This window comes from Equus caballus, chromosome 20 (genome assembly GCF_041296265.1).
Source record: "Equus caballus isolate H_3958 breed thoroughbred chromosome 20, TB-T2T, whole genome shotgun sequence".
Taxonomy (NCBI): domain Eukaryota; kingdom Metazoa; phylum Chordata; class Mammalia; order Perissodactyla; family Equidae; genus Equus; species Equus caballus.
In genome coordinates, this window is record NC_091703.1 from 57,100,610 (window position 1) to 57,127,449 (window position 26,840).

The 26,840-nt window shown below is 40.1% G+C and overlaps 1 protein-coding gene and 1 long non-coding RNA gene across 44 annotated transcripts in view; one reads left to right on the forward strand and one right to left on the reverse strand.

The window, feature by feature from the left end:
* Nucleotides 1-26,840, reverse strand: part of DST (dystonin) — a 440,189-nt gene that overhangs the window by 96,234 nt on the left and 317,115 nt on the right. For all 42 annotated transcript variants that reach the window (XR_011430068.1, XR_011430067.1, XR_011430066.1 and 39 more), the window contains 13 exons: nt 26,408-26,641; nt 25,667-25,933; nt 21,934-22,479; nt 20,746-20,922; nt 14,053-14,176; nt 10,361-10,569; nt 9,432-9,749; nt 8,559-8,725; nt 6,801-6,957; nt 5,760-5,886; nt 3,641-3,703; nt 2,819-3,060; nt 1,811-1,940 (listed from right to left, as the gene is read on the reverse strand). Coding sequence is in view for 39 of the 42 variants with exons in the window: in XM_023624291.2 (XP_023480059.1) it covers nt 1,811-1,940; nt 2,819-3,060; nt 3,641-3,703; nt 5,760-5,886; nt 6,801-6,957; nt 8,559-8,725; nt 9,432-9,749; nt 10,361-10,569; nt 14,053-14,176; nt 20,746-20,922; nt 21,934-22,479; nt 25,667-25,933; nt 26,408-26,641 (2,761 nt within the window). In the remaining 3 variants the exon portion in view is untranslated. The remainder of the gene's footprint in view (nt 1-1,810; nt 1,941-2,818; nt 3,061-3,640; nt 3,704-5,759; nt 5,887-6,800; nt 6,958-8,558; nt 8,726-9,431; nt 9,750-10,360; nt 10,570-14,052; nt 14,177-20,745; nt 20,923-21,933; nt 22,480-25,666; nt 25,934-26,407; nt 26,642-26,840) is intronic.
* On the forward strand, nt 6,111-19,278 carry LOC111769214 (uncharacterized). Of its 2 annotated transcripts, none has more exons than XR_011430085.1 (5): nt 6,111-6,243; nt 8,627-8,794; nt 18,680-18,713; nt 18,977-19,083; nt 19,221-19,278. It is a non-coding gene; the product is annotated as an uncharacterized lncRNA (long non-coding RNA). The 2 variants fall into 2 exon arrangements; XR_011430084.1 differs by having other exon boundaries at nt 6,133-6,415.

Sequence of the window (26,840 nt, forward strand, 5' to 3'; positions counted from 1 at the left end):
TCGTTAACACAGGTTGCTGGGCCCCACTCCCGGAGTTTTTGATTCAGTAGGTCTGAAGTGGGGCCTGAAATTTTGCATTTCTAACAAGTTCCCAGCTGCTGCTGCTGCTGCTCCCGGGAGCACCCTTTTGAGAACCACAGACCTAGACTACCAATCTTCTGGCTGTCTTCCCTGCTGCTAGTGTTTCTCAGCTGCAATCCATTTGATTCTAAAATAATTTCCAAAAAAACCCACTTTTAAATAGGTCACTTCCCTGCTCAAATTCTTCAATAACTAACCGCTCACCACCTAGATGGTAAAATCAGGAGAGCTCGGCTTAACGTTGAGGGCCTCCCATCAACTGGCACCAGAGGGTTTGCACCCCGAGATGAACCCTCTGAGCTAGCCCTGATGAACCTCCAAACAGGCTTTTGCTCATATGGGCCCCGTACCTGACATGCTCACTCCTACCTTTCCTTTACAACTCCACTGGATCGCACCCTCTGCCAGGATCCCCTTCCTGCTCTCCTGCCCTCAGGATGGCATGCTCCCTGAAGCCAAGCTCTGCTGACCAGAACTTGAGCACATCGGTCACTCCAACATTCACTGATGGGCGTGACTGGCTGGTCTGACAGATTTCTCACCTAGGACAATACACTAAGGGCTGACTTCAACAGAACCCAATTCCTGAAACCTCAGCGAATGACAATCTATATGGCATGTTCTAGTCAAACACAATCTGATGACAAAATAATGCAATTAAAGCAATAAATTGGGAGGGAGAAACATCAAAATTTTATCAGGAAGCTTTTTTCAAATACACATTCCTCATTCCTACCCCTGTTCTAAAATGTCTTGATAATATTCCCCCAAGTAATTCTGATATCTCAGGTGAGAGCCACTGAATTAGGGACAAATTAATTATAATGCAATGGGAGTCTCTATAATTGGATTAAATATACCTTTGAACGGTAAGGTCCCTTAGGATCACCTTTTTCAAACTAAAATACACTCAGAGATGTCTAAATTTATCACAGCATGTCCGACTCTAAAGGAAGAACAATACTTAGCTAAATATAATGGAAAAATTGAAAGTAAAGTAGCTCTTATTATAATCATACTAAACACACAGCACGTACTACGTGCCAGGTCCTGTTCATCTGAGCTGTACACACACAGTGGCTCATTGAGTTCTCCAAACAATACCATGACGTAGGGAAAATTATTATCATTGTCTCAGGCTCATTTTCCATATCATTATAATAATAGGGCTTTTGAAGAAAATTCTGTACCTATGAGGAACACCGTATATAGGGACAGGATCAGGATGTGGGATAACTCTGGATAAAAACCCAAAAGACCAGACTTCTGTGGGGAGCTGCTTTTTAACACTGGCCACGGGAAGAGAAGACAAGCATAAAGCAGGGGGCTGGAGGAGCCCCAGAAGAAACTCCGTAAGGGAGAAGGGAGCCTACCTTTTCCAGACAAATAAATGAAAAGGAAACTTTAAAATATAATAAAGCATAAAAAAAATCAGAAGCACCAAAAAGCCAGTAAAAAATAAAAAGAATGAAAACCACGTTACTCAATGCACAGCATTTTATTAACTAGTATCTATCTTCTTCATAAAAATAAATTTAGTTACTGTGTTTAGCAAGAAAAATACAAGATATGCCAAGTCTCAGCACTACACGCAAAAATAGATCCGAAACACTAAAGGAAATCCAGAAATAAGTGAGGCTGCTGGATAAATATTTTCAGACAAAGATTACGATTTTAAAAAATGGCTGCACTTCTGTTCAGGGACTCTGGGGTAAGAAATAGCACATACCTATTTCTGTCAGCATCCGTTTCCATTTGGGGGCCTCTGGAGCGTCTGGGTTCTCCTCCAACAGCTCTGTCAGTTTGTCTTTCAACTCCTGCACCTTGTTTGCATTTTGCTTCAGTTCTGCCTCAAATGACTAACAAGGAAAAAAAAAAATAACTACATTAAAGTATGCCAACATCAAAAGACAAAAACACATTTATGACAGAGCATTTTTTTCTCTAGCAGGACCAAAACAGGAAAAGATCCACTGTTAAATGCTAAGTGGGTGAGGAACCTGGATTCAGCAGTTAATTATTCTCCTTGCCTCTTCTTAACTAGTCTTCAACTATCTGATAAAAGAGTCCCCCAGAGGAATGCTATAGCTACAGAGATAAGGACTCTCAGCCCCACTACTGCCTAGGAAGAATTTCATATTATTCTCAAACAAATCCCTTTGGAAAAAAGAAAGAGGACATCGGTAAGATTATAATTAATAAGAAAATCAGTCTTGACGAAGGTTGCCAGATTTCAGAATGTACTAGTCAATAAGCACTTTTCCGGACATTATAGAGTTCAAATATAGGTTAGTAATTTGTAGACATTTTTGCCATCATTGTCATAATGTAAAACCATTTTCCCAACCTTGACAGTTGCAGACAGAAATACCATCTATTAAAGAAAGAGAGGGCATGAGCTACCCTATTTTATACTGGACAGAACAGATCCCTAATACACTTAGCCTTAAATAAATCTTTTCCAATAGTTGACTGGTTAAAATCCCAGACTTAAACTGATTTAAAGGTGGCAAAGTTGCTTACGCCCAATAGTTCACTCATCTTTATGCCCGTGTGCAAAACCAGGTGACTCTTAGCATCATTCTCTACAGAAAGGCACATTAAACCAAACTGGCAAATTATTTGCTGACGGTTATAGAGCTGGAAATCAGAACAGGCGTTCTGACCACCAGGGCTCAGCTCCGAATGCTCATCTGTTCTCTTCCATGTCTTCAGTAAATGGACCCACACAAGATACCTTATTCTGCTCAACTTGGGTCTTCACAGCTTCAGCATCTGTCGGGGTGGGTGCCTGATGCCACGTGGTTGCCGTTTTGTTCATCTTCTGTAACCACTGCATCATCGCACTGGATTCTTCCTGAGCCTTCTGCAATTTCGTGAGTTTAGTATTCAGTTCAGCTATTTTGTCCTTAAGCAAGAGGCCCAGATCCTCATAGCCATGGTTTATGTCAGTCATCTCCTTTTTAATGGATGTTAATCCTAAGAGTAAGAAAAAAAGATTATACTGACACATTTTCAGGGTGTTTGGGGTACAGCTCTAGAAATAAGATTTTGCTTTATGTGATATCCCCATATTTTGTCAGTATTAAGGCTACTAGAATAAAGTCATAGAGTTTTTAGAACTAAAAGGTTAGATCCTCTTATAATGTTAAAATGACAAATCATTTAGGAACATTGCATAATACAAGTGAAACGAAATAGATAAATGGAATAAAAAAACAAAATCATGAAATGTTACTTATTAATTCCTCAGGCATCAAACTCAAAAAAATAGCTCAAATGTTATCCCTAGTGACAAAATATCTCAAATTAACCAAAAAAAAGGAAACGTAATCAAATGTCAAAATGAACTACTGGATTCCACTAATTTCAGATGAACAAAATTACATGAAATGTTATATATTTATGGAGAATGTGACTATTAAATTAAACAATACCATTTTAATTCAAACTTGAAATTTCAATATAGCTGTTTACCTCTAAAAAGATATTTCTCTCAAAAAATAAGTAAATAAATAGCCAAATGACTAATCAATAAGCACTGAAAGTTACTATTCACCTTTATTTGCCAAAATTTCCTGGGTATCTGCGGCTGTTCCTTCACCATTTAATATTACTCCACCTGCAAAAACGTAAATGCTGAAGTAACCATAGATTTCCACAGTATTTCTACACATTATAGGTGATGGCATTAAGTTAAGCCCCATAAATAGTAATCATGTAAACATGGTACTGCTATTTAAAAATGTAAAATAGTGATTCAAATTCAAAACCAAAAGAAGGTCCAAAATTTAAAGACCGAGCTGTATCCTCTCCTCTATATAAAATTTACTCTTTAAGTAGTAAAACAAGCTCGTTAAACACAGAGTTTCAGAAAACTTATATATATCACTTATTAAATATGGATTTATAAAACGGTTTTGTGATAAAGTTGCTTTACTGCTAAGTTATGTTAGTGATAAAGTCTGTGTAGCTCAGAAGGGGCTCAACACCTAAGTGTGACCCACAAAAAAATGTCTGCCCTACTTAAGGAACTGCAAACTCGTGCGATTACACAGCGTTATCATGGGTTTAATGGAGGCAGAATGACACAAGAAGACAAGACAGAAAAGTTGAAAGTGAAAAAAAAAACCACCTTTCACTAAACTCACGTGAGGTCAACACAGACAGAGGAGAACCCGGCGGACAGACGGGCCTGGCTCTGGCGCATGAGTCACTGAATTGAAATCCCGGCCCACTACTTACCAGCTGTGAGATTGGACAAACTAATGGTCATCCCACCAAACTAATGAAGATAATAACACCTCTCTTGCAAGACCACTGTGGGAATTAAAGACAGTTAACCCACTGCCTCGCAAATAGGAACCACTCTGTGAGCAGTAACAACCATTTCTCTTTAATTACATAAACATCCAGCACGGGGACCTTCTTCATAACCAGAATATTTAAAAAAATTAATTGGAGTTTGTCATGCTAGTATGCATTGGCTCCCTATCCAAAACACAAAGACATTTCCCCAAATCAACCAAATAAGTCTAACCAAAGAAAACAATTAAATATCTGGTTCTTAATTGAAGTTTTGTCTCTTTAGAAAAAACACACACAATGGCATTCCAGATGGAAGTAGAAATATCCTGAAGATGCTCAAGATTAATTCATACCATGCTTGACAGTTAGAAAAACTAGAAAAACAAAAACAGCTCACTTATTGCAAATGTAAAGTGGACACGAAGAACTAAAATAAAATGCAATAGAATTCTTCAAAAAAAAAAATAATCTGACATTTCAGGGAATCTGATTAGGAGAGAAAAAGAGAGATCATCACACCGTCTACAATATGAGTATTTCCTGAAATGGGATTAATGGAGCGGAATGAATGGCTGGTTGAGAGAGGCCCAGCTGGGACATCGGTCTCACAATGGGGACAGCTGGGGGCTGGGCAGAACACATGAACCACAGAGGACACTCAGAAACTCTCCGAATGAAGATCTGAGACCTCCTTCTGTCTATTCTTGGATTTTTTTTTTAAAAAAACTGATATTGACAACAATATAAATGTTTTGAACTTAAAACTATATCCACAACTTAATTTTGGAATCATTATTTATACACGACTCTCCCGTCTGTTGAGAAGAGTGGCTCAACCATGATTACGATTGTGATTTAGATACGCTGGCTAACATACTATATAATTGTTTTCTTTGGGAACAGTGTAAGGAATTAAGCAGACAGGACTAAAACAAGAGACCTCCACCTTACAGAAAAGAACCTGTTTCCTTCCCTCACTTCTTCAGGAGACTAGACTCACGTCCTTATCAAATATTTCAAATGGAATTTCAACATCTCCATTAATTAAAGAAAAAACCAAACACACTGGAATATGATCATTCCCCTTCCCCCATATTATGCTCCTTATTCTGACATATTAGTTTGCCTACATTTTAATTGTAGTCTTTAATAAAATGAAGCATAAGAGGGATTTGAAATTTGACTAAGACAGATACTTTTCCATGGCAGCTTTTAGTGTGTTTACAGACGCCATCTTTCTTGTCACTTTCCCTTTATATTTCTGATGCTATTTTATGCATTAATTTAGAAAATAACACACACAAATAAACTTTAACATGGGTGGACCCAATTCTTACGGTTTTTGCTATGAATGTAAATAATGCACCTACCTGATTTAACTGCTGCTATGGCCTTTGCAGGGGTAGTCACAGCACTTATCAGGTTACACAGTGAGATCCCACTGTTGTTTACTTTCTGAATCTCTTGTGTTTTTAAACTCCACTTTTCTTGCAATTTCTTGAGATATAAAAATACATTATTTTTCAGTCTTCCCAATATTTTCAAAGTTACACATTATAGTACAATTTCTTAAACACATCTTAAAACAATGATGATTGTGGCTCCTGATTTGTGGGGGAGTGGATGGAGGAAAAAGGCATCATCCATATTTGTTCCAACAGCCCTGATGACTGTTAACACTCTTGGCAGTGAGAAGGGGGGTCCAGTCCATCCTCCATTCTGCTCTTAGCTACAGTGGAAGTCAGGCAGTCCTGGCTGCCTTGGGTTCCAAAGTAACTGTCAACTGAAAGTGTGGAAAACTGTGCTACGTAACAGCCAAGTTACAAGAAGAAATGTAGTAGAAACAATAAAAAAGTAAGTGGGGATTCAGAATTCCATATAATAGTGACTTTTAATCATCAAAATTACAATGAATTTTTAAAAACACACACTGCCACAAATTTGGAGTGGAAGAATTGCCATAACTGGTCACAGGTTTTACGACTTGAGCCAGGTGACTTGTCCACCATTTGTACTAGAAATTCAGGTAAGTTTTATCTTCAAATACGGGTTCTAGTGATACATCCAAGCTAAAGTCAAATGCTGAGTTCAACAGAAGGATCTTTTACTTAAAATTATGAGAAAGTGTATAAAAAATAACCGAAACTAAGTAGAGATTTGGTGGGGAAGGAAACTTGAGTACGAGGTCAGTAACTCACTAATACATCCCTTTAAAAAAAAGCAAATTAACTGAAAGTTTGTGTCTTTCCTCAAAAGGATCTGTTAACCCCATGTCATGATTTCCAAATATCACAAAAATATACCGTACATACATGAGGATCTAACTTATGTGATATTAGATAAGAGCAAATCACTATTAGTCTTCTAACCTCCATGCAAATGACAAATTAGGATTAGACACAATGTTTCACCTTAGTTTCTTCCAAAGATTTTCCTAAATCCTCTGCACCAAAAGAAGGCTGCACGATGGGAACTCTTTCCGTTGTTTCTTGTATCCATGACTTCAAGGATTTAACAAGGACTTGGAAAGCATCCATCTGTTCTTGACAAGAAGATACAGCTTCTTTCCTAGATAACAAAAATCACTGAAGAATTTAAGCCACAGAAAAAAGATGCTCCAAAGGACTAATTACTAATAAATAATTATCCCCATATCAGGCTTAATATTAAGGAAAAATCTTCCCCATGCACACACTAGCACCTTGCTACAGAAGGAAAGGCTTCACAGGTGGTAAGTGAAATCAACTAAATAACTATTTGTCTATTCCTCAGAGGCAAGGTCCACAGATAAAGACAGGAGCAGCAAAAAAATCTGTAACCCATATGTAATAGCACTCTATAAGGCTACATAAACTCTGAGGCTATATAAACAGTTTTAACATTATTTAGATTCAGTGAGCTTTGATCTGTCCACTTTATATGGTGCTTAATGCCAGCAGGCACAGCACCAGAAGAGAAACATTTACAAATCACTGACACGGGGAAAACACGACGCCACCTAGTGGTTTCTGCACTTTACTACAGTCACTTTAGCGGATGGATAAACTGGGTGCTTTTGAAAGTACAGATTTAAGTCATCAAAAACAAGGTGAGACCTAGTGACTGCAGAGTTCTAAGGGACGCCTTTCCCACAGATACTCAGGAAGCTCCAAGGTGAAGGACACGGATCCTTCTGTACGCTCAGCAGGTGGAGGGAGGGCACATGCCCCGCAGAGGAACAGCCGTGAGACAGTTACATTTGGGACGTGGATGACATGTGCACACGTGCAAGTGTGTGGAATACTGGCACGTAAGAGTCCACTGCAGCTGGACTAACTACTGAGGACAACGTGCTTGTAAAATTGGACCCATTCGAAAGAAGAAACAACCCAGTGTTTACCTAGGAAAATCAAGAACATCTCTTCTGCGCAATGTGAATTAAATATTACATGACAAGATAGAAAATAGAGCTCTGTTAGTACAGACAGCACTCAAAAGTTTTAGGTGGAGAATTGTGAAGAAATAAAGAATAGCTTAAAGAGAACTATTTTCTATCTTTCTGGGGTCTTCTGTATAAACTTTAGCAAAACCAGATATATATTCTAAACTAACATGAGATCAGAAATGTGAAAGTTCAGTCACAAGGCTTATCTCTGTACAGCTTTTAGCTCAACTTAGGTCCATTCTCTTCTTTGTTATCTTGTTTGTTCATGGAGTCACGTCTTATCTACAACTCTTTAAAAAGTGAAATATTTTACAAAAAAAGGTCATCCAGAACCACGTTGAAATTGCACAAGGCTTCTGAATTGAACCCAGAAAGCAATAAACCACAAGCTATCTTTCAAGGGCATTTCTGCCTTTGCAAATAAAAATGCGGTATTTGCCAAAGGCATCAGAGACTAGAGTGAGTTCAGATGATTTTCAGTAATACACCACCACCACCATTTTTCTTACATAGTGCTTTCTACTTATATGTAAGCAGTACTGAATTTCCCTCCTAAATATTTTAACAAAAATATACTTAATGTTAATAGCGAAAAAATTTATCAATATAAAGTCACTTATAAAGCAGCCCTATGCTTATTCTCAAGTTTTCAAAACTATTTTAGGTGTCTATATAAGTAAATAAAAATAATTCATTCTAATCAGTATCAAGTAGAATAAAATCCAATTTCTTAAGTGGTGCTTACTTTTCTTTGATGGTATCCTCCATTTCCTTGAATTTCTTTGACAAATTATTTGTTTTTTCAAAAACCAGAGCCTTATCACCTGGCAAGCCATGGCTGGATACCTCCGTCAAGAGACTCTGCAAAACTTCGAGATCTTTCTTATGTTCTAAGAATTCAGAAGTTGATTCCTACAAAGCATTTAGATATTTAATCAACACAAGATGTTAGTTGATCTTCAAATGGCATTCCATCAAGAGGTATGTATGGGGCCAGAATGGCTCTATTCAGAATTTCACAGAAGAATGATCCTGCCTACGGTCAGTACTCTACATAGAAACAAACATGCCGGCTGGCAGATTGAAAGAGAATACAGTAAACTTTAATTTAAAAACATACTCTTGGGGCCAGTCCCGTGGCCTAGTGGTTAAGTTTGGCACACTCCACTTCCACAGCCCAGGTTTGACTCCTAGAGCAGACCTACACCACTTGTCCACGGCCATGCTGTGGCGGTGACCCACATACAAAATAGAGGAAGACTGGCACAGATGTTAGCTCGGCCAACCTTCCTCAGCAAAAAAACTTTAAAAAAATAAATAAAAATGCACTCTTTGCATTCTGTCTCTTTGTGGGTTCTGGCACGTAAGATACTTAAATCATCTATGATATGTGGAAAGTGTACACATGAGAAATGGTGTTCATCTCTAATCAATGAGCAAAGGGTTCAAGGAGAAGATGAGATTTGAGATTTTTAAAGGAGAAAAGCACAGATCTTTACTAATCCATCAGCAATTAAAATGATGATGGCTAATTACAGTTCTGCTAATAAATGTATGAGCTTGTCTTAACTGTTAACATACTTCTTGATCAGCCTCGTGAATATTACAGAAGACGTACCTGCATATACTGAGACAATTCAGTAACATCTTTTCCAGGCACATCTGCCTCAGTAAGAGCCTGAGTTTTTGTTTCTAAAAATGTGTGGAGCTTTTCTGAGAGGTTCTCAAAGAGCTCTACTTTGGTTTTTAGCTCCTCCATTTTGGCAAGTTTTTCTTTGTGTTTATGACTTGCTTCTGAAAACCGAGCAGACAAGTCCTTCATCTTGGCTTGTAGTGAGGACGCGGTCGATGGGTCTGTCGTTTCCATAAATTTCTTCACTTTTTCATTCATGGCATTTACACTGCTCTGACGACCTGCAATATCCTGTTCTAGCATCTGAAACGAACCAAATATCACATACGTTTTACAGTGATGTTTCTAAAAATTACTATTCATAACAACATCAGCTTGAACAACCTGTGATTAAGGAAGGTTAACAGTTGGGACTGACTGACAAGTTTGATCCATCCCTTGAGGAGTTCCACCCCAGATCTCTTCAGGGGAGAGTGGAGAACAGCTGGCAAGTTGCCTGAGCGAGGCAGGAGGCGGCTGCTACTCAGCAACCCCTGGGAGCTGCTGGAGCCCAGGGATTATCCATGGTCCTAATTTTTAAAAGGCTAGACGACAACAAGACTGATCTGATTAACCTCCTGTGCAGCCGGCTGAAGCAACAATAAACAAGACAGAACTCCACGCATGTGGAAGCCCTCTGTAAGGACTAATATTCATGGAAAAGTATACAAAGCTCTTTCCGTACTCCTTCACAGAAAAATCATTTTACACATTTGCCTCCATGCAAGCACAGCTTTCCACAGTGATTTTCAGGAAATATCTCTTTTTCTATATCCTTAAATTTATCTTAAATCTTGCCATCCTTGGAGCTTATTAAACAGTTGGGGATTTTTTTTTTTTCATTTAAACATGTTTTGTTTTTAAATGTCACTTACAATGTTTTTACTGATGATATCCTGAAGAGCAGCAGAGTTTAAGGGCACTTGGCCTTGTTCTTTCAGAGAACTTTCCACACTTCCCATCCAGTCCAGCATTTCATCCAGGCCATCCTGCACACTCAGGGAGCGGGTCAGGGTTATCTGGAGCTTTTCATTCCGTTCATTCACAGACTTGGACAGATCATCATATCTGCCAACAATGTCATCTAGTCCAAAGAGATCAGGAAGTGTTAACCACAAAGTTCTCTTTGCCCTACTCTTTTTCAAAAACACACTAAGGTGAATCACGAAAATTTTGTGCCAAAACTGAAAAAAGAAAAGTTTAAATGACCAATTCATAATGCATAATCAGAGCACTGGTAAAATCTTAAAAAAGAAAAGATCGCACTGGAAAATGAAAAAACGAAAATTTTAAAATAAATAGTTAATATTATATATATCATCTGCATTTGAAAAGAGATTTTTGGATGCATAAACATTTGAATTGTCCCAGAGAAATGAAAGTGGTCCAAACAGTTAATCTTTGCAATAAATACTGGTTCCCAATCTGACACTACAAATGAGCCACACTTGATAACCATATGGAAAAAAGAAAAAGATGACAATCATACACAGCTATTCTCAAAGAACAAGACACAGTTATAAAGATTTATCAAGAATTAACCTTTACACATAAAAATTATCTCTCTCACATACACACACACATATTAAATTTTTCTCATCCTTCACACCCTAAGCAAAGTACTCAAATGCACAGGAATTGGCAGATGCAAATGTATTGAGAAAATAGACACCAACGAAAATTCACTTAAAATAAAGAAGGTTGAGACAACGCTTCTAAAATTTACATAAATTGAATTTATTTGAAATGTTTAATAGCAAAGGGAAAAATAAACAAGGTTAACAGGTTGATCTATCTCAGATGAGATTAGCTTTACTTTCAATTCTAAAGACTTAAGAAGCTAAAAGAAAAAAAAAAAAAACCTTTCTGGCCTAGTTTCCATTCGGATATAAAGCTCTATATTTTAACATCCTACATTTTATACTGCAGACTGATACTGGTTCAACACAAAGTTGACATAAGGGAAGCCATATTGCATAAAAGAAACCATATTGTAACTTTGAATGACCTCTGACAAACTAGCCCAGCTGGATATGCACCCTCCAGGAGATCTACCTGCTCTGTAGATTTTATGACCCCTGCTTGTATATGTACCTCCCATCTGTGATAAAACGATGACTTTGCTCTTTTGAGTGCCTAAGGAATGTGCTGACCCCCAGACAGAGTCTATCTGGTGTGGCAGCTTCCAGCCTGTAACTCCAGAGGGTCAACATTCCTAACCCCTTCCCCTAACCCACTGGCCTATACAACTGCTTCAAGATTCTGAGACTCCCTTAAGGTGGTTCCTTAGGATGCTACTCCACCATCTTCCAGTTTACTAGCTCAATGCCCTTTCTCTGTCACCATCTTGCCTCTTGACGAATGGCTTTTGTGTCACAGCCGGCAGACCATGCCCTTTGCATGGTAACAAGACCAATGAGAAGTTCAAAGAACAATTGTTTTTAATGTATTCATCTCTCTCTCTCTGGAAAACAACCTGTTTTTAATCATCAATTTATCACTTATTGTCCAATAACTTGAAAAGCATTTAATTCTTTCTGAACGCTTTAGTGTGATACATTGCAGAATGCTTCAGTAGAAGAAAACTTTGACCTGAAACATCTCTCTAGAAATGCAATATCTTATATGCTTGTGTTTGGCCCATGGAACATAAACCATATAAACAAACAGTATTTCTCTTTGACTGTTCTAATATTATATCATGAGAAAACAGTTTGACAAATTTTCACTGAATAGAGGGGTTAAGTTTAGACGATGTAAAGAGACAATGGTGCTCCTGTCGCTGAAACACGGTGAAGCCCCTGAGAACGCTGATGGGAGAGGGGAGAGCATTTAATATGTGCCCATGCACCAAGATGCTGTCAGCAGAGGAAACAAGCAGCAGGGTCAAATACGAGCCAGAGTATGAAAGTCACAAGAGCAGAGACTCTGAATCGCAGTTCGTGATTGGCAGGTGAGCTGCATCTCAAACGGGCGACTCTGTGCATCCACAAGGTAACATCAGCTCTCTGTTCAGCCGTGGCAAGTGACTTCCCATGCAAAGTCAGCCATTTTAATAAACTTAACGCATTTTGAGTGTTTCTGTTTATTTTTGCACTACTTAGTGAGAAAATATTGTCACTGAAGTGTTTCTTGATTTTAGTAACTAAAAATCATTTTAGAAAAAGATACAAAACAAAATTTATTATAAGAATGTTATTTAAGTTGTTGGTTTCCTTAGAAGTCAGATCTTGGAGAAACTCCTTTAAATCTTAAATATGTTTTCACATATTCTTAGAAAATTGTGGCAGAGAGAGGTTCTAAAGTCTTAAAATAATGTAGCATATGGATTTTAAACAAATAAAAGTAAAACTATGTACAATTAACAATGGGAAAAATATCAAAATGCCTCTCCAAATAACAGAAATACAGATAGTCTTTCTTTCTCCTCCAAATCCATATACCAAGTTCTCACGGCAGTGGTTGCCGATGTGGGATGTCAAGACGGGGCAGTGGGCACAGGAACAAAACGTCAGAACTTCCAGTCATATTTTTATCCAACACTTTAAAATTTTATATTTTGTGTGTTTTATAATTACAATACTCATAATATGATAAGACAGAAATATGTGTACATAATTTATAAATATACATGCATCTTTGAGGGCACATGTTAAAAATCACTTCAGGGGGTGCATGACCAAAGAAAGTTTCAATGTCTGTAAGAATGAAAAAAAATTTTCCCAACCACAGAGTGGTTTCAGAAGAGTCAAGTTTCATCTTCCTCTTCATCTAAAATTTCTACTCAGATGTAAATCCATGCTCTCTTTGGGGTGACGCATATGTCTAATCATCTGCTGTGTTAAGTTTTTTATTTCACACACACAAATACATAATCTCCTCAAACCACACATGAAATATTATGAAAAGTGGCAAAGTCAAAACAAAAAATGCAATAAGACAGTCAATAACATTTATTAATAATTCACAGGGCATGTAGTATAAACTAAATCCTGTGAGTAAATACAAAGAGCAGTAAGAATAGCTCTTCTCTCAAGAAACGCACCACGCCCACGTGAGGGGCGCACAGGCGCCATTATGCCTGGATCTAGCATCGCTGAAGAACTGGAGTAACTGGAACGCTGTGAGACCAAAGAATTCTAGAAAATGGAGAAGTGGGGACACCGTTTTAAAGCACTTCTCTTAGCCTCTTAAACCCACACTCCTGCTTTTGATAAACTCAGAGAGTCCGTTTTGGCCACAGGTTGAGAGTCTAGCTGTGCCCAATCCCATCAACCAAGAGAATCTTAAGTTCTACTTTCTGTGCTGAATATTACATGAAGAATTTTTGTTACATTTTCAAAATATAAAATTTAAATTTAAATTTAAATAGACTCTTTCCAAACTACATAGCCCCCACTCCCGAGATTCTAATACACCTGGCCAAGAAGGCACACCTTCTTCCGGGTTGAGAAGCACCATTTCACAATGAAGACAGAAGTCATACCATATATGCCAGAGAAGGCTTTCTCCCTATCCATCCGAACGCCTTCATTTAGAATGTACCTGTGAGACAGGCAACACTTACCCAGTGTTTTCTGGATATCATTCTTGGCTGGAAGCAAAGATCCCCTGGCATCCAGAAGCACTTCAGCCGTTTTCTTCAGTTTCTCTACAGCGACCTGCTGACTTGATATCTGTCCTTGCAGAGCCTGGAGGATGAAATCCTTCGATTATACTCAATAGGACTAAAGAACAGGTTTCCAGTACGAATAAAATGATACACAATAAGATAAAGTTAAATTGGACAGAGTAAACTTTTTGTCATTATACACTTACTCTAGACTTCTCAGAATAAGGCCACTTACAGGAACATCAGCAAAAGCATCAGCCAGTCGGGATAATACAAATTCACTCTTGAAATAAACGCTTGAGCGTATGTTCATGATAACTGGCCTGATTCCTGGCCCTACAATCCTCTACCCTTAGCATAATTCCCTTTCTAGGCCTTGCACGATACCACCACTACCACCAGAAAACAGAGAGAACAAGCAAACAACAAAAAACCTTCGGAACCATTTCTGACTCCAGGTCAGGAGATAATTAAGGATCCTGACTCAATACTGAGTCTTATCTATTTCTCTTAATTCAAAAAATGTTACTTAATGTCTAACAAATTCAAAAACCTTGCTACGTTGTGTGAAAATACAAAAATCACACATATGCGAAGCTTACCCACAGGGACCCCATAGTCTATGGCAGGAAGCGGTTAACACCAAAGGCGAGCAAGAGAAAGTGCTGCCGGGAGTTGAGAGGAGGGATAAGAGGAGGAAAATGAGGGCCACCTCCATGGGGTGGGATTGAGTTGGGCCCTGAAGAGAAGACAGTGTGGATTTGGCACACAGAAGTGGAGAGAGAGAACATTTCTCTGTAGAACAAACAGAAAGAACAAGATGAGGATAGAAGCATGAGAAGAGGAGGCGAGGGTCTCATTCAGTTTGAGAACGTGTAAGGGTGAGTAAACGGAATAGGACTGGAAAGGCCTCCAAGGCCAGGCTAAAGAGTTTATCTTTTGTCCTTTAGCAACGGGGAATTGTTCAAGGCTTTTGAGTAAGGGACTGACATGCTCAGAGCTATCTTATGAGAAGGCTTAATCTGTAGCACCGTGTGGGAGCAATTAAATGGGGAAGAAAGGAAGCAGATACGCCAGTTCAGGGGCAACGTCAGCAGTCAGAAAGTAGAGAGGGCCCCTCTGGGCTGGGAAAGTAGAATTGGTAAAGGAGTTGGGAAGAAGCCACAGGACTTCATCACAGGTTATCTAAAGCTGTGCTGTCCAATATGCTAGCCACCAACTACTAGGGGCTTTTTAAATTTAAATTAATTGAAATCAAATAAAATTAAAAATTCAATTCCTCAGTTGTACTAGCTCCATTTCAAGCGCTAAGTAGCCAGATGTGACTAGCGGTCACCATGTTGGACAGAGCAGATGATAGAACATTTTCACCATCACGGAATGTTCTACTGGACACCACTGCTTGAGAGGGCAGGAACTAATGAAAGAGGAGCTAAGAGAAGTGCCCAAACTTTTTGAGCCCAGGTAATTAACAGAAATCGTATGCAAAAGTGGGAGCAAGTTTAGGAGCAAAGGAGAGTCTGGGAATTCATGACTTCAATGTGCTTTTAGGACACTCACAGAGAAAGAAAGAGCAAAGCTGGAAACAGAGGAGACTGAACACAGCCTGGAACTAGACACAAAGCTGTGGAAGTCAAGAAGCAAGATAAGGCTGCCAGAGGAGAAAGCACAGAAATACCCAAGAAGGAGGCCATACAGAATCACGGCGAGCACTTAGACGTAAATGAGGCAGAGAAGAAAACAAACTCTATCAGGGATGGAAATGGCCTAGAATAATTCTGCCCCCAAAGTTTACAGGAAAAGAGAAAGTGGAAAGGCTAACAGAGTCATCTGCTTCAGAAAAGATAACGCAACCTTGAATTTGCTGAATAGAGGCCCCAGCACTTCTCTGAGTAGGCAGATGCAGTTCAACAAGAAGAAAGGAGGTACAGCAGGAACCGTGGACAGGTCTTCCAGAAGTTCAGCCCTGCATTCCTAACACCTCTGACACGTCTCTGTCCAAGTAGGCCGACTGGCCACATGGCCCTATGCTTGGCTTTCTTTCCACTTGACGTATGCGAGCTCCTCTTCTAGTCTAGCATTTGGGTTTCAAATGCAAATTCCCATACGCCCAACTGTAGATGAACTCAACCCTGGCCGTGGGCCCAGGTTTCCAAATACTTCTTGAATGTTTCCATCTGTGTGTAAACAGTCACTCCAAATTCAAAAACCTACACTTGTACTTCCTCCTGGGGTTGCATCTTACTACCAAAGCAGTAAACCTGAGGCTCCTCTGAAACCTTCTCTCAACCCTCCTTTCCACCTTCAAGTCAACCAGCAACCTGACTAGTTTAGTTTTTTAAATAGGACCTCTGCTTGGTGGCTCTGGATGACTGCAGGATAATCTCTCGTTCACCTGAAAAAAGCATCCTAACTGTGTTCTCTGCCTCCAGTCTCTTATCTGATATAGGCCCCTGTTTTATGTAAAATACATATCTGACTATATCACTCCCCTCTTCAAAATCTTGCAGTAGCTTCCCATTGCCTTCATAATAAAGGTGAAGATTTGAGCACGCTATAAAAGGTCCAATGAAATCTACTCCTTAATTCTATCTTCAATCTCATCTTTCTCCACCACCTCTTCTAGAAATGTCGAAAAACATTTCTTAGCTATCTGCTCATGCTGGACCCAATGTCTTAACATCTCTATATACCAACCTTCTCATGTAACCTACCCCCATCATCCTGAGCCTAGCTCTTATTTACCCCTTAATATTTAGCCGGGAAGCCTTCCTAACTTTCTTCTCACCCCCAGTTCAAAGTCCCCAGGCGCTCCCACAAGCACTCTGCAAATATTACCAGATTTATTTGCCTCTTCTATCAAACTGTAACCTCCTTGAAAACTAGGATTTCATCCTACCAGGCTTTCTGGTATCACTGCCTAGCACAGTACTTGGCATATAGGAAGCCCATAAAAAGTCTCTGGAATAAATGAGCAAATGAAAGAGTAAATAAGTGAAGATATCAGGTGTAAGATCTAAAAAGTATGTCTTCTATTTAAGCCTTCATTTCAAACTAAAATAAATGCCTAAAGCCAATGGCAAAAATTTCCACAACTAATATTTTCATATCCAAGAAATTGTGATGACATCCAGGCAGTGTGCATATGTCAAAAAGCCCCCAAACTATGGTCAACATGGGATCTGTGATCTGAATACCAGATCCTACAGTTGTTCCAAGATGCCAAAGAATCTGCATCAGAGGGGATCTGTTTGGGAACCTCTCCCAGAGGCTTAGTTACAGAAACTATAAGAAATTCCTCAAGACAGACACTTTACTTAGAACCAGACTGAAATCTAAGCACAGGGACAGCTTACTCACATCTCATGGTTACTTAGGAGATGAAATAAGGTTGGGGTACTCCAAAAAAATATTTTTTTAGAATGGGGGTTCCCCAAGGGCAGAGGCAGTGTTTTAACATCTTTGCATCTTCACAAAACCTAACAATGGGCCAAACCATAAATGTCTACCGAATGAATAAATATATGTAAAAGTTATCATGGTTCTACAAAAGCATCCAGTACCAAAGATGGCCCTACCTACCACCTTAAAACCTAGAAATGGGTTATAAAAGAAGTATCTCTTCTTCACATCTTCTCTTGGAAACATCCAATGCCTTTTCTTTCCATAATTATGTTCAGGAGAGTCAGCGGTTTTAATTCCTAACACATATCAGATTAATTTAGCCACAGTAGTGGTATCTAGCACTACTTTGGAACAAAACTGTAAATTATTCAAATGGGTACCATATATTGTTTTTAATGGGTTTCAATGAAATCAAAACATGAAAGAAGCATTTGTGACAAGGAATACTGCAAGATGATGACCTTGGTCTCCTTGCCTGGACCAAGAAAGGGTGAAGTTTACAAAGCTGTGGGCCCTTGACTTGCTCATAAAAGTTTCCTAACTTAACAGCCACTACCCCAGAGATCAGTGCAAGCCTGCAAGGTGGACACTGTCGGTCAGTGTGAGCCAGCCCCATGCCTAGTCCCAAACTCAAGCCTAGAGAGTGGTCCCAGAATCCTGTCTTTCTGTGCCTCATATGGGGCTAAAATCTTGTTTTGTCTACTGATTTCCCTGGAATCAGATCTTGAAGAGTTTCATTATAGCTCAGTGGCAGCAGACTGCTGACAACATAGCTAACAGCTCTTCGAATAATAAACATGCTGCTGGACAGAAATATTTCAAATGCAACAACTGAGTGCCCCCAAATGACATTTACTATACAGGAGAATACAAGTAGAAGTTAATATTGTAAATGTAGAAAAGACTGGGTTTTTTTGTGTGGTAGTCTTCTGTGTTTATATTATTGTTAAAAGGAAAATAATTGTAAAATTTTAATAAAAATGAAGGAAATGGAGACTACCTAATCCTCGTAAAAATTTACCCTCACTACATGCTGAGATCATGTGCAAGGAAATATGCACCTATGCCAGAACAACTTTAATTGCACGTTTAACTTTTTAAATTATGCTGTGGCTTAATCAGAATTCATTCTCCTTTGAGACTTTGCTCTCTTTTTACGTTTCTTTGGCTGCCTTAGGACCAGAGGAATCTTCTCCTGCTGCACACACCAAGTAAGTATTCCTCTGTTTTATAATTAACCCACGTGTCTGTTTAACTAAAAAACCACAGCATTCTTTAGGGGTTTTGTCTTCGGCTCCAGTTAGATGAAAATTACTTTCATATAGGATATAATCAGTTTCCTAATACAGATCTAACTTAAAATGTGCTATTTCTATTTTATACACTTTCCTATATTAAAAATACCTAACTTCCTAGTTAAATGTAATACAGGCATACCTCGTTTTACTGCACTTCCCTTTACTGTGCGTTGCAGATATTACATTTTTTACAAGACCCTCCACCAACAAAAAAATTACAACTTGCTGAAAGTTCAGATGATGGTTGGCATTTTTTTAGCAGTAAAGCATTTTTTTCATTAAGGTACGTATGTTGTTTTTTAGACATAATGCTATTGCATACTTAATAGACTACAGTATAGTGTAAACATAACTTCTATATGAACTGGGAAACAAAAAATGTGTGTGACTCGCTTTATTGCGATGTTTGCTTTATTGCAGTGGTCTGGAACCAAACATGATGTATGCCTGTATAAGTAATCTTGATCATCATTTTAAGGTATTGGCATTTCCTACCAAAATAATGGCCTTTATGTCACAGCATTCCCTCTGCCCCCACCACGTAGACTGTCCTTGGACAAGTAATCAAGTGGGAAGTGAAAACTTAAGTCAGATGTGTTCTTGTGCTTGTGGAAAAGAGAGAGAAACAAAACAAAGAAACAAAAAACCCGGAACTGAAAATGCACATCCAAAGGAGGGAGGAAACCCCTAGGAGGCTGTATCAATGTGGGGATGCTGACCTGGCCCAGGACACCTGCCTGATGCCTAATGCAGGGATGGGTAAACTGTCCAGCCCCAGAAAGAAGCAGTGCCCAACCACTGCTTCACCTCCCCACGCGTCTCCTCCCTCCTTCATCTGACACTTTCATCCCTTGCTTCCATCCCCCTTCTCTCTGCCTGGGTCTTAACCTGCCACATTTCACCCCACGGTATGATTTAGCTCTCTTCTAGCCAGAAGTCTCGAGTCTCAGGCAATACCTCATGTTAAGCTCACTCAGTAGGGTTTTCCTTGTTAACAACACAGCACTGATTTTTGACTGTAACTAACAGATGCAAATGAATTCTGAAGGGCCGTTGTTTAACTGACAATGCAGTGTTTACTGTCTAGCTCTGGCAGCAACAAGCTACTGCTGCCCACATGCCAAAAGGAATCACAGAATAGATTTATGAAATGAAACTTTCAAACTCAAAATTATTGGTCATGTGGAATTAAGAATAAAATATTTCAAAAATTATCTTCCCTTACTTTAGGATTTTAAAATACACTTAAATGTAAGAAATAGACTAGAGATCCTCTCTGCCACTGTGGGTATGGCTTGAGACCTGCACAATTAGGTAATTCCCACATTAAGCCTGCATTTTTATAAGAGCAGGTAGACGTCTTGAGAACCGTGCTGGGTAATAATTGAAGATTGTATCTCCAAGAATCATGGGGCTACTCGAGAGGAACACCAATCCTGGTCCTCGGTGCTGAATGTGGCAGTGAGATCCCTTCCTCCCTTCCTCCTGTCCATTCTTGAACAAGTATTTACTGAGTACCTACTAGGAGCCAGGTGCTGGGGATACAACAATGACAAAAACAGACAAAAACATCTGCCCTCACAGAGCTTAATTCTAACTGAAGAGAAAGACAATGAACAAAATAAATAAGTATGAAGATAAACAAGTGGTCCAGACAATACTGGTTCTTGTTTGGGAGGAAGGAGCAGGGGGATGCAGGAAACAGCCAGGACAGCAATGTCAAGGCAGTGAAACAACCGTGGACAAAGCCATCTCATTAGAAAGAGAAACGGACTGTGGAGAACTGGTCATAACGCCCTCTGGAGGGACAGTGTTTGTGTCCCATCCTTTGTCCCCTTCCCCAGGTGAAACTACCCCAGAAATGTGGGAAAGAGGAAGGGTTTCAGTAGGACTACTGACGGCCTGGATGGATGTCTCTCTTTTCTCTCTTTTTTGTTTTTTTTACCTTGGTCTCTTCCAACTGCCTTTGCAGATTTTTAGGGTCCACAGCAATGGGTTCAGATAAGTGTTTGCTCGCTGTGACCTCAAAGGCCTGGAGCCCAGAAAGAAGTCCACATGAAGTCTCTTCGTAGTGTTGATATTTATCCACCAGATCTTTAAGATTATTCCCAAGGACGTTGCACTAAAAAAAAAATCAAAAGAGAGAAAGGGTGGGAGATTGAATCCACGATTTTTATGTGTGTTAAATAACCTTAGCACCTATCAGTTGTATCACTTGGAAAACATCAGACTTCAACCAAAGTTTGTTAAAACTGTAGGGAAAGATTTTCTCCTTTCTATGAAGAAGCATCCTCTAACAGGTCAAAAAGCCACCATAAAAATGAGGAGACAGTCCTAGATTTATACCAATTCAAAAACCTATTTGCCAGGGCTAAGTCTTAACCCAGAATGAAGAATTCAGGTTTCAATCATCAGAGGAGGCTGATCTGCCAGGGCCCCCTCCCACTGAGTTTAACACACCACGTGCAGAGATGTGTATTTGATGGAAAGGTTTTAATAAATCACTTCTATATGCTGCACGAGATTGATTAACACAAGCAAGACAAATAATCTAGGTCAGAACGAGGCCAAGCCCAAGAGCCAGTGACGCTCTTCAAATCAGGTGTGCAACTTGGTCAGCTGTATGGTAAACAGAAGTGTTTTCCTAAATTTGTTTCTTTTTCTGGACAGAACTCTTTTACTTGTCCACAAGAATAACAGAAGCTGAAACCGTGTGTTAACCACTGAATGTTAAAATAATACACTGATCAAATAAACCTGTAAAACAAACACTTGCATATTTGTAAAGGAAACTTTCTGAGATGAAACTTCAGTTCTCAAGCCAGAGAGGCTGCAAATGAGCGGGCACCGAATTGCTTAGAGCCAAAACAAACGCCACCTGGTGGTCCAACTGGGTATGAGCGTTAGGGCTCTCCAACTAAATAAATAACTTGGGGCTTCTAATCTTTCAACACATTTTTCAGAAGTTAAGCAGATGAAGTTAAGATGGAGGGAAGTAGGATGAAATTACCTTATTTTCCCTGATTCTGTTTTTAGATTTCTTGCTTCTAATTCCAAAACAAAAGTTAAGAGGACAGAGTGAAAACTATCATCACAGATTCATCTTGCCCTTAAAAATGAAAAATAGAATTACCTTGGTGTAGAGAGCCCTGAAGCGGTCAGCGGCATGATCCAATTTGCTCTGCACTTCTCTGTGGGTGGCAGAAGTGTCGAGAGCATCCTGGCCAGCCTTGCCCCCATCTCTCCTGCTGCAAGATTTGGCTGCTTCCAGCACTCTGTTTCCAGAAATGGTGATGTACCTCAAGTCACCTTTGTGTGAAATAACGTCTTCTGAGAAACTCTTCTGCCTCTTCAACTTGGTCATTAAACCACTGAAGTCATCTGCGCCCGCCTCCAGGTTTTCGAGTTCTTGCTCCGACTGCTGCAGCCAGTGTTCAAACTCGCTGTAATCCGCATCGAACTTCTCTAATTCCTCCTGCAGCGAATGCGTTAACTTCATTTTCTTCTCCGATGCGGCCAGGGCGGTTTCATAATGCGCCTTCAGTTCCTTCATGTTCTTTTGGAGTTTCTCCTTTTCTTCAGGAGCGAGATAGTGGCCCTGCTTCTCCAGCAAGGCTTGTGCAGACTGAGTGGCCAGGAGGACGGCTTGGTGCTGAGAGACGATCTTCTCATGCTGGGCCTATGTGAAAAGAAATGGACCGTATGTTACAGCAGAGACGGGATTACCCTGAGGCTGTAGGAGCTCTTGTTGCCTCAGGACTGACAGAACTAAATGGTCCACAGGCCAACAACCTGTTTCTCATGAACCTTTTCAAGGTACACTGTATTCCCCCCTCTTTTTTTTTTGCTGAGGAAGATTGGCCCTGAGCTCACATCCCTTGCCAATCTTCCTCTTTGTTTGCTTAGCAAGACTGGCCCTGAGATAACATCTGTTGCCAGTCTTCTATTTTGTATGTGAGCTGCTGTCACAGCGTGGCCACTGATAGACAAGTGGGGTAGGTCCATGCCTGGGAACCGAACCCAGGCCACCAAAGCAGAGCACATGAAACAAACACTAGACCACCAGGGTTGGCCCACAGTATTTCCCTTTTATTGGTGAATTTCAGAATCTCAGAAGCTGCATTTTGAGGACTCTATCTAATTTTAAAGGAGATTTCCAATCTCCTCTAGAAAGTACTTTGGTAATCACACAGGCAAAGGACTGTTTTGAGAAGTTTGGAAAAAAGGTAATGAATTTCTCTTCCAATTTTAAAACCAGCAGCTACCATCTGATCTCATCTTACTCACAGCTTCCTCATAGCCACCCTAAAGGGACGGCTAATGTCTTTAACTAATTAGCGATCAAATAAGCACAATATTCTTGATTAGGAAGTGACGCTGCAAAGATATTTAATAGGAAAAAAAGAATTTGTAATTGTAAAGCTATAAAAACACTGTGACAATAATTAAGCAAGAATAACATACATTCAGAGAAGCCCAAGGGAAGTCAGAGGAACACACGTAACAAAGGAGGATGTTGGAGCAGCTCAGCTTCACGGGGCCTCAGTTTCCAGCACGTGGAAAATGGAGACCTGGTCGCCTCCCGCTCCACCCAGGACCCGACTGGCCTCCCTGACTCCAGCTCCACCCGCCTTGTCAGGCACTCCAGGACCTTCTGCTCCAGTTACTCTCTTGTCTGGTAACAGCTCTTCCCTCAGATGTGTCTGGCAGCCCCCCAGGCCCTCTAAGTCTGCACAAAGCTCACCTTCACAATGTGGCCTACTCTGCAGATCCATTCCACGCTGAAAGGTGGCCCCCACTCCACACTCCCCACCCGAACCCAACTCTACCTAATTCTCTCAGCAAAAAGTTCCACCTTCTCACATCGCATAGAACTGAGTTATTTATCGCCTGTCCTATCTTCCTCACCCCCCAGTACACGAGCACCAGGACAGGGAAATTATTTTGTGCACTGGGGAATCCCAAGTACCTAGGACAGTGCTGGCCACAGGGGCTGCAAGACTCTAAGTACAGGCTGCGAAGAGGAAAGGTCTGCGAAGCAGTACTGCATGGCGACTATTCACTCCTAAGTCTGAGCCCAGTGAGTCAGCTGAGGACGGACTCACCAGTATTTGTATCCTCACTGTCTAGAACAAAGCCTGCCACATCGTGGGCACATGGCAAATATCTGTGTCCAGATAACCTTTCTCCCACAGACCATATCTTTGGTATTTGAATTATATTCCTGTGTTACCCTCCAGCAGGTCTTCGGCACACAGGAGGTCGCATAGACACATATCATATCTCACGAATTATCTGAGTAAGCCCCTTTCCTTTTACAGATAGGGCAGCTCAGGCTGCAGGAGGAGAAGGGCTGTCCCAGGACATGTGGCACAAACAGAAAGAGCTAGAAACAGAACCCTGATCATCTCCTGATCCTTTGGGCCACCTCTCCGCTCCAGCAGGAGATGAGGAATTTCTAAAGCACATTCAGATTCCCACATTCTTAGAAGTGAAGAGACCAGCAGGCAACTGTCACTCTGTGGCTAAGAACAAGGGCTTTCCTGGGAGGCACCGTGACGTCTGAGTCCACCGGCTGGTACTTTTCACTACTTCGGTCAAGTTACTAACCTTTCCTGACTTCTTGGTAACTGACTCATAAGACTCCTTTAGGAATTTCTTAGACTCTTCAATTTAAGGACAAGCACAATAAGGATCTGTCATAGCCCCTTGAAATTGCGATATAAGGAACACTTCCCCTCTTGTCCTGGTTTGATTTGTATTTCCTGTCACGTAAGAACCTCACAGAGAGCACTCCACTCCAAAGACAAAGACTCAGAGGAAAGCAAATTGAACTGCAGAAGTTCCTAATTCCAGCCATCTGACCACCAAACACCAAACACTGAAACAAAATAATCGATTACGTGATACTTTAAAAACGTTTTTCAAAACTGCCTTTGCTCCTATGGTAGCATCAACGTTAGCTTAATTTCCATCAGGCAGTGGATTGCTTTAGAAGGGCTTTCATTCCTCTTCTCAACAATGGCCTTGACTGTAGAGTTGAGCTGCAGCTCAGAAAGAACTTAAGTGAGCTCAGGATTGCATAGCAAGCTGGTCTACGGACATGGATTAGAGCTCAGCAGAGCGACCGAGCTCGTGGCCCAGTTTCAAATCCACACTCCATCCAGGACTCAGAGGTGGAGCCTGGGGAGAGTCACTTCACTCCTGTACATTACGCTTCCCCATGGGTAAAATGAGAGTAATAACCTCATGGTAGTTGGGAGGACTAAGTGAGTTAAGACGGGAAGTACCTAAAAGAGTGCCTGGCCGGCTATAATTGCTCCATAAATATTAGTTATCATTATTTCTATTGATCCCTTATAACTCTGCTTCACTCATAAGAATGCCACATCTAATGATTTATTTCTCTCTTTTTTTTTAATCTCTTTTTTTTTTTCTCCTGGGAAAGATTCGCCCTGAGCTAACATCTGTTGCCAATCTTCCTCTCCATCCCACCAAAGCCCCAGTACATAGCTGTATGTTCTAGTTGTAGGTGATTCCAGTTCTTCTGTGAGTCACCTGCATAGCATGGCTACTGACAGATGAGTGGTGTGGTTCCGCACCCAGAACCGAACCCAGGCCGCCATAACGGAGCACACGGAACTTAAACCACTAGAGCATCAGCACTGGCCCTATTTCTCATTGTTTCTGACTTGCTTAGAATTCTCACAATAACTTACATCTGACATAAGGATGAACCTAGAAAAAAGGGCTTTACTCTCAATGGCCATTAAGGTTTGAAAAGAAAACTCACGTGCTAAGTCGTTCCTATCTTTACCCACCGAAAAATACAATTTAAGAATATCATTATGTTTAAAAGAACAGACCTTAACTTTCTGGTATTGCTGGTTCAGATTCTCCTCAGTGGTTCCAACTTGACCATCAACTTCAGTTTCCAACAGGTTACCATTAACTTCATCCTCTTCTCCAATCGCCAACTTGCCATCACCTTCTTGAAAATGACTCCCGTTCTGTTCAATTACCTGTTTCTCTTTTATCCCTGCCCTTTCGGAGTCTTTGTCAACATTTGACAACCAGTCCAAAAGGTTTTCTATTTTGGTTTTGCTCTCTTCCAGCTGCTTCACAGCTGCAACCTGGGCAGAGAAGGTTCACAATGGGTATTCCGAATATGGGCTGAGGCATTAGTAATTTAAGACATTGAAAAAGTAAATATTCAGATCACTTAAAATGAGAGTGGGGAGACTGAAAACTGACACAGGCTGAAAACGGAACACAGTGAAATTAAACCTTAGAGAAACAGGCAGTTACATCGAAGTTTCCACTGTTCTTAAAAGTACATTCCAAAATTTTAACTATAATTGATGAGTCCTCACACATTTCACAAATACAAAGTCTCCCAATCCCACTTAAATTGTTTTTTAAGTTAAGCAAAGCTAACTCTTCTAACTTTCTGTAGTATCTGGTCGATTACATACCTGAAAACCCAGAATTCTGCCCCTGGTGCTAATCATTGGTTACCACCACCCAATATCACTTAATAAATCAAGAAGCTGTTATACTAATCATTTCCAACAAAGCAACAGTGCACCACATATGTGAATAAGGACCTTTTCTGTTTCTTCCTTGATTGCTGTCTTCACAACTTTATCCAGCTCCTTTTTCGACTGTTCCGCCTTTAAATTAAGCTGCTCACACTTTATCTTGGCTTCATTAAGTTTCTGTTCAATCAAAGCCTTATCTTCTAGTGACAGCTTTTCACCATTCTCTTTTAGGAAGTTCTCTGTGTTTTTCACTATTTCCGCCAACGCCTGTGCACTTCCTTGCATATCTTTCTGTAATTCCTTATAACACAAAAGAAAAAAATATCTTATGAAATTACTACCTACTTAATAATTGCAGAATTGTAAATCTTAAGGAGGGAGGGAGCAGAGAAGGAGAAGCCAGCATGGATAGGTTGACAAGGCATATTCAGTATGTTAATTTGAGTTGGTTTATTTAAATCACAATATTTAATATAATTTGAAATCTCAAACAACATTA